Here is a 12500-nt window from a genome sequence, read left to right as displayed (position 1 = left end):
ACGCGTCTGAAGGAGACAGGCGCCCCCGCCAATCAGCACTTCAGCAGCAGACGAAATGGACAATGTCATTCGTGGCTTTGCGTGCCTTGTCTATTCATAATAAATAGTTGTTGCGCACAAACTGAAGGACGAATACCGGGATATGACATTCGTCATTCAGTTTGTGCGCAACAACTATTTATTATGGATTGCTACCAAATAGCCCAAAGCAGTACCCTTCATTCTCACGATCCTTCTTTGTATATTATTCTATATGGATGTTTATTGAACAACCAGCTTGAAAGTCCACGGAAAACAATTTAAGACAGACCGCACACTTTCAATATGGCCAAAATGACCGCTATATATGAAGAAAAAGTAAGATACTTGAGGTCTATGAATAATTTTTGGACTTCAGGTTCACTCATACGGGTTTGTGTACACAAGGTGATCATATGATGCGCCCTGACCACAAATGGGCCATGACTTCGCTGGCGGTCATGTGTAAAATGCACCGTTTTTCACAATTCACCAAACTGTGCGATAGCGATGACGATACGGATAGTCGATTTGGTCGATTCCGCCGGTCGATTTGGGGCAGTTATTATTTTCTTTTCTTATTTCGGTAGTGAAAAGGCGCGTGCGCTTGGATCAATCAGACGTAAAAATACGATGCTCTTCCGGTAGTTTGAAGTGAAAGGTATAATGGGCCAACAAAAAACGCGATTTTGTGCCAGGCGTATAAAAAATGCATTGTCTCGTCCGCGGAGCCGAAAAAAAAATTTGCTCCATATCGACTACTGGAATTCACAATGAGTGTGCGCACTCCATTGGATTCCCAGTTGCCGCGCAGAGTGGAGTCGGTAGAAGAAAAAAAAAAAATAAAAACGATTGCTGGCTCTCCCGTAATCGAGAGTAGATGTAACCATGAAATGGCTACCATATGGTGTCTTTTGCTGCCTGTGGTGCTGCCGCCTTCAACTGCGTTTCTTCTAGCAACAGTCCAACGCTCTCAGCGTCTGCCGCAACTTTTTCTTCTTGTCGTATTGAAGTGGTCGGCTGCAAATGTGCGGCCCCCCTTGTATCTATCTTTTGAACGTTGTTATTGGAAATTACAAAACTTCAGCGTACTAGAAGTTACAGCTTGAGTGATATTGTGAAGAAACATTAGGAAGAACTCGGAAGCAATATTTTTTGTAACTTGTTTGGAGAGTGACTAGCGTATGTAATACGGCCCTGGACAAAGGGTTGGAGGCCAGAGACCGCATTTTGTGAAATTTTGACGGGTGTCCCGGGTGATCTTGTTTTGTTCTCGCCACTTGCCGGCACCTTCTCGTTTTGAGTGCCCGGATAAGAGCTCCGGCTTTTGGCTCAAGGTCACTTGAAGGTTGCTGACAACGAGAGATAAAAGAATTTCTTGCTTAAAATTTGGAAGACGATTCAGCCTCTAGTTGAAGTCGATCAAAGACAAATGTCTTAATGAGCTAGTTGAAGATGAGAATAAGATGGAGTCTCTTCGCACAGCACTTGATCGCGTCACCCCTCGCGTGAGGGAACGAGGAGAAGCGTCGGACTGCTTAGTAAATTTTCTTGACTGCCCTATCTTCGGGATAGGTCCACATTTTTATACTGCGCATGCCCACAGGAAGGGCCCGCATTTTGAGACTGCGCTGTTTTCGGGATCGGCCAACGAAAAACGCTAAACACACACATACCCGACGCGTTAAAGTCGAGGTAAATCGCTAAGAAAGACATCGTCTCAGAAAAAAGATGAAAAAGAAATGCTTATTAGGAACGATTATTGCGGACGCTCAAAATAAGGACAAATGTATCCACTACCCAACTTTATTAAACCGATTTAAAGGCCAGTCACGTCTTACGTAGACAATAACATAATAATAATAATGAGAACTTAGTATGAACTTCCATACTTCTGCATATACGTCATGTTACCATAGCGAAAGCTGTGTGTCGCGACAGCAAACCGGAAAGGAGAACCAAAAGAAGATTTCCTCCACTATATGCCTCTGATCGCCTTCCGTGTTAGGCCGACTGAATGGAAGTGTCACAGAAGGATTAATGACACATTGGGTGATTCCTCCCTCCTTATCTAGAAGGCCTAGCCGGGTCTAGTTATTGATTTTGCTGTACACGAGCCCGAACCTTGACTGAGCTGCACGGATTTCGTGTGATGAAGTGTATAGTGCAGAGTTATAGCGCTACGCTGCAAAATATTCGGATGGGTATTTCGTGCCGTCAATAGGAGCGATAAGGCGCTCGAGCGAGCTCTAGCCAGCAGAGCACGCTCTTTTAAACTTAACGGCTAAAGAGAGACTTCCGGTGCGTGATTATGGAGCGCGCTCTACGCGCTCCACCCTGGAAACGGTGCGCGAGAGCGCGGCCTGCTACGGCTTCCGGAGAAACGACGTGTTTCCGACTCTTTCCACTTATGCAAGTCCGTGCTCCTTGCCCACTCGTTCCTGCCGCCGCTGCGCAGCCGGGCGTCTGCTCTAAGACATGATCGGGAACTTCGCGTGTTGGCGCGGTTTCAGCTTAATTATGACGAACCGAAAATGACGGCCCGATCATTACTTGCCAGACGCTCAGGTACGTAACCGAACAGTCGCAGTTTGGCGCCTTCTCGTCGCTACGTTCATGTGTATGACTTCTTCAAGTCCTCATGTTATCATGGAAGATGTTGGGGCACTCTGAATTGTGTGTCCGTGTATCTGGGCACAAGGTTGATCCCATAATCGTGGATGCCTCGGATCATGAGGCTTTCTGTCCTCTTGCGATCGGCAATGAGTCATCAGCAGCATACCGCGGAGCAGAAATAAATCCTCTGATAGAATACCTCTGAGAACAGCACGAACAGCTTGCATCGCATGCATAAGCCGCTGCTGCTGCATCCGTCGCCGCGCGTCAAGTTCTTCTAGCTCTTCATCGTCTATCAAGAACTGCAGGAGGGTGTTTATCGGCGGCGCCATCTTCAAAAAGCGCGCGCAATGCGATAGCGGTCGCTGAAGCAACATAACATTCGCCAGACGGCGCGGCGCGTTCGTGCGCCCGAAAGCAGTCGGCGAAAATCGCCGTTAAGTTAAGCTCCGAAGGCGTCGGTCGCACTCGAGCGCACTTGAGCGTGCTCCTTTGGAGTTCGGAGCGCGCTAACTTAACGCGCCCAACGCCTCTTGCTTCCGCTGTTCACAAGCACTCCTAAGTCAGAGAGATAGATGGTGAAGTATATTTGGCTTATTATTGCGATAGCAATTTTATGGACACTCCAAAGCAGATTTCTGCCGTCGGCGTCGTCGTCGCCGTCGCCGTGAGGTTCCGTGTGACGTCAACGGCGATGAAATCGTCGCCGCGTTCCGGACACTGTACGTGCGAGTGAAAGGGCGCGAGGGACGCGAGCTTTCACGGGGAGCGAACGCACGTCGGAGAGCAAACGCGCGTTCTGCGCCATGCTCCCTGAAGGGCTGAAGAATTAAGCGTCTCATTCTTCCTTTACAATCACCATACGTAGAGAGCAAACGCGACTTTTTCCGTCGCGCGAAAGGCCGTGGGGGGACGGGAGGGAGGGAGGGGAGGCGACGTTTAGCTGCGGCACCAAATGCGTATTTATATAAAAACGTTGCAAGGCGAGAAGGTAGGTAAGATTTCCGACGCTGCTCGACGAGTGTCCCATTCTGATCTCGTCTAAAACCTCCGAGCCGCCCCCAGAGGCACCGGCAACACTCAACAACGCCGCGCGCGTTCGGTGCGAACGCGGGCAAAACGCCGACGGCGTCGACAACAGTTCTGCGCGTTGCTGGTGCTGTCATGTCCAAGTTTATACAGCTGATAAAACTACTATCCTAACTCCGTCTAGCTCTCTACTAATTTGCTATCGCAATTCATGCTTCGCCTTTCAGGTGAAACTGCGACCATTTTTCCCAGTCCTTCGTTTAACCTCTTGTATAGCTATTGGTGAAATTAATTATTTATTAATTCATACACCCTTAAGCAATGGCTCATACCCCCGTAAACGCGGCCTCCTCATTACGACGACAGAAGGTAGGTGAAATTCTACGCTGGAATGATGAGCGGCAACGCAGCCAGCTGCGGAAGAAGACGACGACAAACGCGGGATCAGTGGCACGAGCGCGTGCCGACCACCTGTCAGCTCTGACAGCAACTGGTTTCTGCAGCGTTACATCGCCGGCGCAGGCTAGCGTATACATGCTTCGCTTGAAAAATTTACCTGGAATCTCCTCAAGGAGTAATCTGAATGATGCGTAAGCATTTCGTAGTAACAGCGTAGTGCTGGTAATCATAGCAGTGCTCAGCGGCTGCGGTCATCTTGGCGCCATTACGGTAAATGCGACAGCGCTGCGGCGACATCAACTACTTCGGAAGGCGGCGCAGTGTGAACTGCTGAGGCAAGCAAACTACTGCAGGTGGCGGCGCCAAGTGTCTGATGACGTTCCCATCCGAAGCCACGACTGCTCCTCAGTTGTGGCCTATTGTGTGCGTGATTGCACACGTCACGTGGTCACAGAGACGCGCTCGTGGCACTGCTCGCGCGTTTGTCGTCGTCTTCTCCCATAGCTGGCTCTATCTTGAAAGCCATCGTCTTAATCGGAGGACGGACGGACGCTCGGAGAGTTGTCTCGTTGGGTAGCCATAGAAATGCTTACGCATTAAAAAATTGTCGCAGTTTCACCCGAAAGGTGAAGCATCAATTGCGATAGCAAATCAGCAGAGAGCTATACGGAGTAAGGATAGTGGTTTTATAAGCTGTATAAAATTGGACATGCAGCAGCACCAGCAACGCGCAGAACTGTTGTCGACGACGTCGGGGTTTTTGCCGGCGTTCGCACCGAACGCGCGCGGCGTTGGCGACTGTTGCCGGTGCCCCTGGGGCGGCTCGGAGGTTTTCGACGAAATCAGAACGGGACACTCGTCGAGCAGCGTCGGAAGTTTTTACCACCTTCACGTCTCGCAACGTTTTTATATAAACAGGCGTTTGGTGCCGCAGCTAAACGCCGCCTCCCCCCCCCCCACTGCCTTTAGCGCGTCGGAAGAAGTTGCGTTTGCTTTACATATATGGTGATTGTAAAGGAGGAAAGAGACGCTTAATTCTTCAGCCCTTCAGGGAGCATGGCGCAGAACGCGCGTTTGTTCGCCGCCCTGCGTTCACTCCCCGTGAAAGCGCGCGTCCCTCGCGCCATTTCACTCGCACATACAGCGTCCGGCGCGCGGCGACGATTTCATCACCATTGACGTCATACGGAACCTCACCGCAATGACGACGCCGACGGCAGAAATCCGCTTTGGAGTGTCCATATAATTGCGACCGCAATAAAAGACAGCGCAAAGGAGACGAGGACGAAAAGAAGACAGGTACAACAGACGGGCGACGAAGACAGGTGCAGCAGACGAGCGCTACGTCTGTTGTACCTGTCTTATTTTCGTCGTCGTATTTCTTGCGCTGTTTTTTCTTCAAGTAATAACTGCAAATTGTTGCAGTTATGCTGCACTATGTTGCTGAAAAAGATCGAGTTGCGAACGTTCAAAGCTGTTTGAAGCCAGAAGGACGAAGTCAAGGCAAATCCACGTACAGGCAAGCCATCGTTCCTACATTACGCATCATTCCTTCATATGTTGGCTGAACTAGCATACTTTCAGCTGCCCTTGACCGTCAACTAGCGCGACAGAGTCTCTAGTAATTTTTTGCAAGAAACCCTGTGCACTCAACATCGCATCTCGCACGATACCTCGGGACTGCTGTCGCGCAGGTCAACGTCATCGAAGGGGCTCCGGTCTCCGTCGTCGTAGTCTTCGTCGTCGTCGCCGCATCCACTGCCGTCGACTAGCGCGGGACAGCCCTTGTCCGGCGAGCAGGCGGCCAGCGCTGAGGTCTCGGCCGTCTGACCGTCGTCGGTGGCGGCTAGCGTCGCCGCTTCCTCGGACTCGTGACCTCCACGCTGTGCCCGTCCCACCAGGCTGGCGGCCTCCATCCTGCTCTGCTCCGCCTCGACGCCCATCACTTGGCCCATGGCTGCGATCTGTTGCCTGTTCCTTAGCGCGATGACGACGATCCGGAAGGTGTCGATCTCAAGCCCTTATGATTCGAACGGCTCGTGGTGGCGCGCGCTGCGCTGCTCGCGACTTGCTTCGTCTTCTTTCGCCACCAATGCATATGCTTCGACACGTCGCCGGTTCATTATTCAAAGGAAAAAGATATTTAGAAGTACCCTTCCAAAACCTTGGCTTGAATTTGACTCTTCCGGTAATTCTTTCCTTTGGTGCTACCGTACTGCGTTACAGTCACATGGACGCTTGTGAAGCCCTCTGCAACTTTCTGCGCAAGACAAAAATAATTGCATGCTAAAATTGTTGTTTTTGCTGCTTATGCTCACAAAATTTTTACTGTACCACTTAGATATTTGATCCTACATATCTGTAACAGTATACATTTTAATTAACATATACAAGATACTTATTTCATTTGACCTTATTTTCCCCCAAAAAATCATAACAGTTTTTTCACCGCCCGATTCATGGCGTAACCGCCAGATTGGGCTGCGCCGTTTCACTATGGAAGAAGAACAAGGAATTCTTACTAAGAATGTAATTTTTCCTAAATACAGTTCCCTCTTTCCAACCCCTATTTCACGACACGATATCGCCTGATGACGTCGTGTGATAACGTCATCCCGTCAAACATGACGTCACGCGATCACGTCATTCTCAAGTGATGATGTCACCTGATGACGTCATGTGATATCGCTTGGAGAAGCAGCACACTGTGCACTTCCTGCTTTTTTGTGCTGTCACTGGGATCGGCCCATGATGCCGTAACGTGATTACATAATCACGTCAAGCGTCATGTGATCACGTGATGACACCAAAGGTCGCGTGATGACATCATCACGTCAAACGTTACGTTACGAGATAACGACATCGTCATGCGATGATATCGCCTGATGACGTAATCTGATGATGTCATCACGTCAAACGTGACGTCCCGCGATGGCGTCATCGTCAATTGATTATATGTCCTGTTGACGTCGTCTGATGCCTCTTGGAGAAGTAGCACACTGTGCACATCCCGCTTCTTTGCACTGTCTCCGGGATCGGCCAATGATGACGTAACGTGATTACGCAAGCACGCTAAACGTCACGTGATGACGTTATAGCAGCACCAGCAACGCGAAGAACTGTTGTCGACGCCGTCGGTGTTTTGTCCGCGTTTGCACCGAACGCGCGCGGCGTCCGTGACTGCTGCCGGTGCTTCTGGCGGCGGCTCGGAGGTCTTTGGCCAGATCAGCCTGGGCAGGTATTTCGTAGCGATGCCTTATGCCTTATTCTGTACTAGTCTTATCATCCACCGCTCACGGCCGGCTGATCCCGTTGATAACGTGAGCGGACCGTCGCTCTGACCATTGAGCAAGCGCGAAAAGCGCGAAAAGGCATTAACATCGGAAAGGCATCGCTACAAGATACCGGCCCATGCCCAACTGGACACTCGTCGAGCAGCGTCGGAAGTCTTTGCCACCTTCTCGCCTCGCAACGTTTCTATATAAATAAGTTTCTGTTGGTAGATAAGTGCTTACTCGTGCTTAAGCAACTGCTTTACGTGCAACACATGCACGATACATTTACAATATTGGTCACCATGGACTTTGGAAACTGCGACTTTGTGCTGACTACGGTGAGAATGGAATCCACCACGCCTTCGACGCCGTACGCATCCCAGGCGGTCTCGGCTTTCTCCTTCCGCCTTCCAAATTTCTGGCCAGCTGACCCCTCCCTCTGGCAAGTGCAAGTAAACTGCCAGTTTGTAACGGCCCGGATAACATCGCCGCTGCTACTACGTGATTCGGCCGCGGCGCTCACCGGCTACGGCGCTCACCGATCACGGCGCTCACTGATCCCGGCGCTCACCAGGCCACGGCGCTCACCGGCCACGGTCCAGTACACCGGCCACGGTATGAGCACGCCAGCAACAGTCCAGCACACCGGCCACAGTTCAGCACACCGGCCACGGTACGAGCACGCCGGCCACGTACGAGCATGCCGGCCATGGTACGACACCACCTCGATACGACACCGGCCACTGTACGACACCGGCCACGGTACGACACCGGCCACGGTACAACACCGGCCATGGTACAACACCATGATTCGTATCGTTCAGAGTCCCGACTTGCACCGGGCATTATCACCAGCCGGGAGACCATGTAGCAGCACCAGCAACACGCAGAACTGTTGTCGACGCCGCCGGCGTTTTTTCCGCGTTTGCACCGAACGCGCACGGCGTCCGTGACTGTTGCCGGTGCCTCTGGCGGCGGCTCGGAGGTTTTCGACAACTGATCAGAACTGGAGACACGTCGAGCAGCGTCGGAAGTCTTTGCCACCTTCTCGCCTCGCAACGTTTCTATATAAATAAGTTTCTGTTTGTAGATGTGAGCTTACTCGTGCTTAAGCAACTTCTTCACGTGCAACACATGGACGATACATCTACAACGTGATCATACCAAAGGTTGCGTGATGAAACAATCACGTCAAACGTTACGTAACGTGATAACGGCATCGTCACGTGACAATATCGCTTGATGACGAATTCTAATGACGTCATGTGATGCCTTTTGGAGAAGCAGCACACTGTGCGCTTCCCGTTTCTTCGCGCTGTCTCCGGGACTGGCCTAGATTTTTGTGTGAGCAAAGGTCGCGCACGCGCATCAACTAGAGGCTAACAACTTCACTATAAAATACAAATACAAAGACTACACATCGACCAACTCAGTAATGCACGTACCATTGAAGAGAACGGGATTGTGGCATCGGCGTGCAGCGGCAAGCGACGAATCAGCGAAGGGGCATGCTAGTGAGTATGACGTGGCATGTATGCGCAGTTTTAATAATTAAAGTAGTCAAGCTATAGGAAGCCCTATGGTGCGTTTCGGATAGCGTCGTACGGTAGGCCTTCTCTGGCGAGATCTCCACAACTCTGGAAACATTGGTGCATATAAGCCAGAACTATCGCCCCGTTTTGAGATGTACAAGAATAATCAGATTTGCGTGTCTTTTTGCGTTGCATTTTCTTTGAAGGTCAGTGCGAGAACTACACTGTAAGCCAAGAGATAAGATGGAAAAAAGCACTGAACCCTTAACTCAACATCGCATTGATTTATAAATGTCAGTACTTTGCACTCCTGTCTTGGTTTCCTCCGGTGCAGTTCTTGCGATGAAGTTGGAGGTATGGATTGCCAACACACCCAGCACATGTTTTTGTTTTTTAGGTAGCGAAGTGCCTTCCTGGCAGAGTGCGGGTAAAGACACCGTAGAACGTCAATGTATGTCTTGCGTCGCTGTGTGCAAACCAACACATTAGGAATGGTGCAATAGTCTCAGCATTTTCTCTAAGTGGACATGTCCCGAACCCCTATTAATCGTGTTTTGAAATTACAAATAAGACGAATTAGCGGCGTTTGCTTATTAACTAATTCGGCATTGTGATGTGTGCCGTGAGTGATTCCAGCCTCTAGAGACCATGCTACAATTAATGTTGTGCATGTTAATGTTGAGCTTATTTGTCGTGCAATGCGATGGCACACTAATATGTCGTGGCATCGTGCTATCTGCCACAGGCGAGTTTTAAAAGTCCTCCAAAGCCTGTAAAACAGTAAAAAAACAAAGAATACCTCTGGTGTATACGATTTACAGTAGGGGAATACTGTAATTTTATTGCGATAGCAATTATATGGACACTTCAACCGGATTTCTGCCGTCGCCGTCGCCGTGAGGTTCCCTATAGATAAAATCTTCGCCGCGCGCCGTATGCCTGAGCGGAAGCGTGCGCGGACGCACGCTATCACGGAGAGCGAACGCACTCAATCTCCCACGCGCAAGCAAGGAAGCGGGAAGCCAGCGCCGGAGGGAGCGGACGGGGGGGGGGGGGGGGGGAGGGCGCACTTCCTCTCTGCCAACAACCGCGCTCGTCGCTCGCTCGCACCGTCGCTTATCTCCACACGGCTCTGACCTTTATGCGCCGTGCATTCGCCGCTCAGTTTCCGTTGAAGCGATAGACCGCACGTACCTTCACCCGTTGGTGCGGCGTATGCGCTTGCTGCCAGCGTTTTGACAGTGGTTGTCTGCAGTCATTCAGTGTGATATATTCATGTTTGTTTGTGCGCGCTCACACCACGCTTGTTCAATCAGTTAGTAATAGTCGGGCCACATTTTCCAACGCACGCTACACATGCAATGCTGCCCGGGTCGGCAGTGCAGCGCTACAGGTGTGTCCCTTCGCACGCGCTGCCCACGGGAAGCGCTTCTCATCAACACCACCGTTTCACACGTGCCTTCTCGTAGTCATCGAGTCTCTCTTCATGTCGGTCTACTTACGCCGCAGCACACCTGCTTACTTAATCAGCTCATGTTTACTACAATTCATATTGCTACCAAAGCCGCTCACCTTACTTCGTATGACATTGCTGTGTTGCTATCGCATTCATTGCTTCGCCCTTAGGGCGAAACTGTGACATTTTTTTTAACCTATAGTGCAAGGTGCTGCCCCCACTGGTTTGCGTTATTGTTTGGGAATTCTGAGCACATGAAGGTTAAATTTGTCAAGAACCGGGGCAGAGGAGACGAGCGTAAAGAATAGCAATATCATCGCCCTGTTGGAAAATAATGAGAAGACGCATCCAACGTAGGTGATCCGACTTGAACGTATATTTTTCTTCAGAAAAATACCGCTTGGAGTCGGATCCGGTATTGAACATTGCAGTCCCCGCTACGGTGCCAGAGGCATAGAAAACTGCCGAACTGCCTTAGCGATAATTTTTTTTCCTCTCGAGTGAACGAGAAACGGACGACGTGCCGTATAAACTAAACAGGGAGAAAGAAGCGAATTCGAATTCGTCGCGTATGTGTAACAAGGAAACGTGCAGTTCCTGATACGAGAAACGGGGCCTTTTATTCTCTTCACTGCGTCTGTATGGGAGCGCGGTTTTCGCTCGCGAAAGCTGATTTATTGCACAGGAATTAGTAACGACATAATAAAGAAATCGTTGGACGTTTTCAGAGCGGGACGGATTCACTTACTTCTCTGTTGCGCTCCTGAAGGATGACCGACATATTAACGAATTAAGACATACGTACATGCATAAATATGTATGTACATAACCCACATACAGCTACAATCAGTCATATGTTCGACAACTGTGACAGCGGAAAGAAAATGTAGTCTGTACAAAACCCTGGAAGATTGTGATCAATAATGAATTCAAACAGAGCGTATCTAGCATCTAAACTGCACCCGCTGGTTGGCACAATTGCTTTGGCGTTCTGATGATTGATGAAATAGGCAGTGGAGTAAAGTCCAGGCGGCGGAGCAGGTGTCGTCCAAAAACAACTAGCTTTTTGCTTGTCACTGCCAGAACTTTAGATGTGTTTTAGCTGCGTTAGTAGTTAACGCTGAGCTGGACTGTTGAAAAATACAGTCACGATAAGTGTTAAACAGATCACTAATACAATACGTGGAATATTTTTAGGGCGTATTTCTCGAAAGAGGTGCAAGGCACGATATTTATGGCCATTCATTATGCTTTGCGTACTAGGCGGCAGAGAGCAGACTTCTGCGACCTTGCACAGTAACAGCCCGATCTCCAGCGAATCTGCTTCTTTGCATTAAGAATTTCAGTGGCTTGGTAATCATCACACACACTTTAAAACGTTGCCTGCATATGACTCGATCGTTTGCACTGTGCCTACATATAACACGTTCAAGCATTCAAGTACATTTGTTTCTTCTCTTTGCTTTCGCTTTTAGAGCTTTTTCATCATTTCATCGCACCTGCTCGCCCAGTTGTTCGTATTTCTGCTGAAGGAATTTTTAATCAAGGCTGTACTTCACCCACGAACTTTTTAGCTTGGCATGCACATCAGCCATAATGTTCCCCCATCGACCCGAATTTGATTTCGGTGGCCTATGGTTCTCCGAAGAAGGCGGGCTATATTCTACACTGTAATTGAATGAAACACTTTGAACTTCGCCCACACACTACCCCTAACCTTTCCCTATATAGAAAAAATAATATTAAGCAAGTGTTACACGTTTGTAAAACGTTAAGGCGAAAGCCGTTTAGTCGCTTGAGGACACCACAGGCGTTTCACATAACGCTTGATAGTATATAGAGAAAACGACGGTTAAGTAATTATTTGCAAAACTCCCAATTACTCCAGATTCGTTAACGTTTCTCCATGCATCGCGCATAACACACCCCCAATTTTCACCAAGTATGAACATGATGTGATATAGAGTCTTCTCTAGACGTTCGAAAACATAAGGGATAACAACCGCATAACGCATTCGAGCACGCGATGAATTACATCGGCTGTAATTACATCAGCTGTAATTTATGAACACACATGTGACTACGCATGCATGTTGGCTATAATGTGTGTGCCATCTCTCCACTCATCCCTCCTCCATATTTATTTTAACAACTTTCGTCCTGGTGGCACTACAG

At 49.4% G+C, this 12500-nt stretch overlaps 1 protein-coding gene across 1 annotated transcript in view; it reads right to left on the bottom strand.

The window, feature by feature from the left end:
- Positions 1-6309, bottom strand: part of LOC119462649 (uncharacterized) — an 8927-nt gene extending 2618 nt beyond the window's left edge. The window contains exon 1 of the mRNA XM_037723965.2: positions 5736-6309. Within this exon, the coding sequence (XP_037579893.1) occupies positions 5736-6017 (282 nt within the window). The 5' untranslated portion in view covers positions 6018-6309. The remainder of the gene's footprint in view (positions 1-5735) is intronic.
- Between the last annotated feature and the right edge of the window lie 6191 nt (positions 6310-12500).

This window comes from Dermacentor silvarum, chromosome 8 (assembly GCF_013339745.2).
Source record: "Dermacentor silvarum isolate Dsil-2018 chromosome 8, BIME_Dsil_1.4, whole genome shotgun sequence".
Taxonomy (NCBI): domain Eukaryota; kingdom Metazoa; phylum Arthropoda; class Arachnida; order Ixodida; family Ixodidae; genus Dermacentor; species Dermacentor silvarum.
This window is presented reverse-complemented; position numbering and strand designations above follow the sequence as displayed.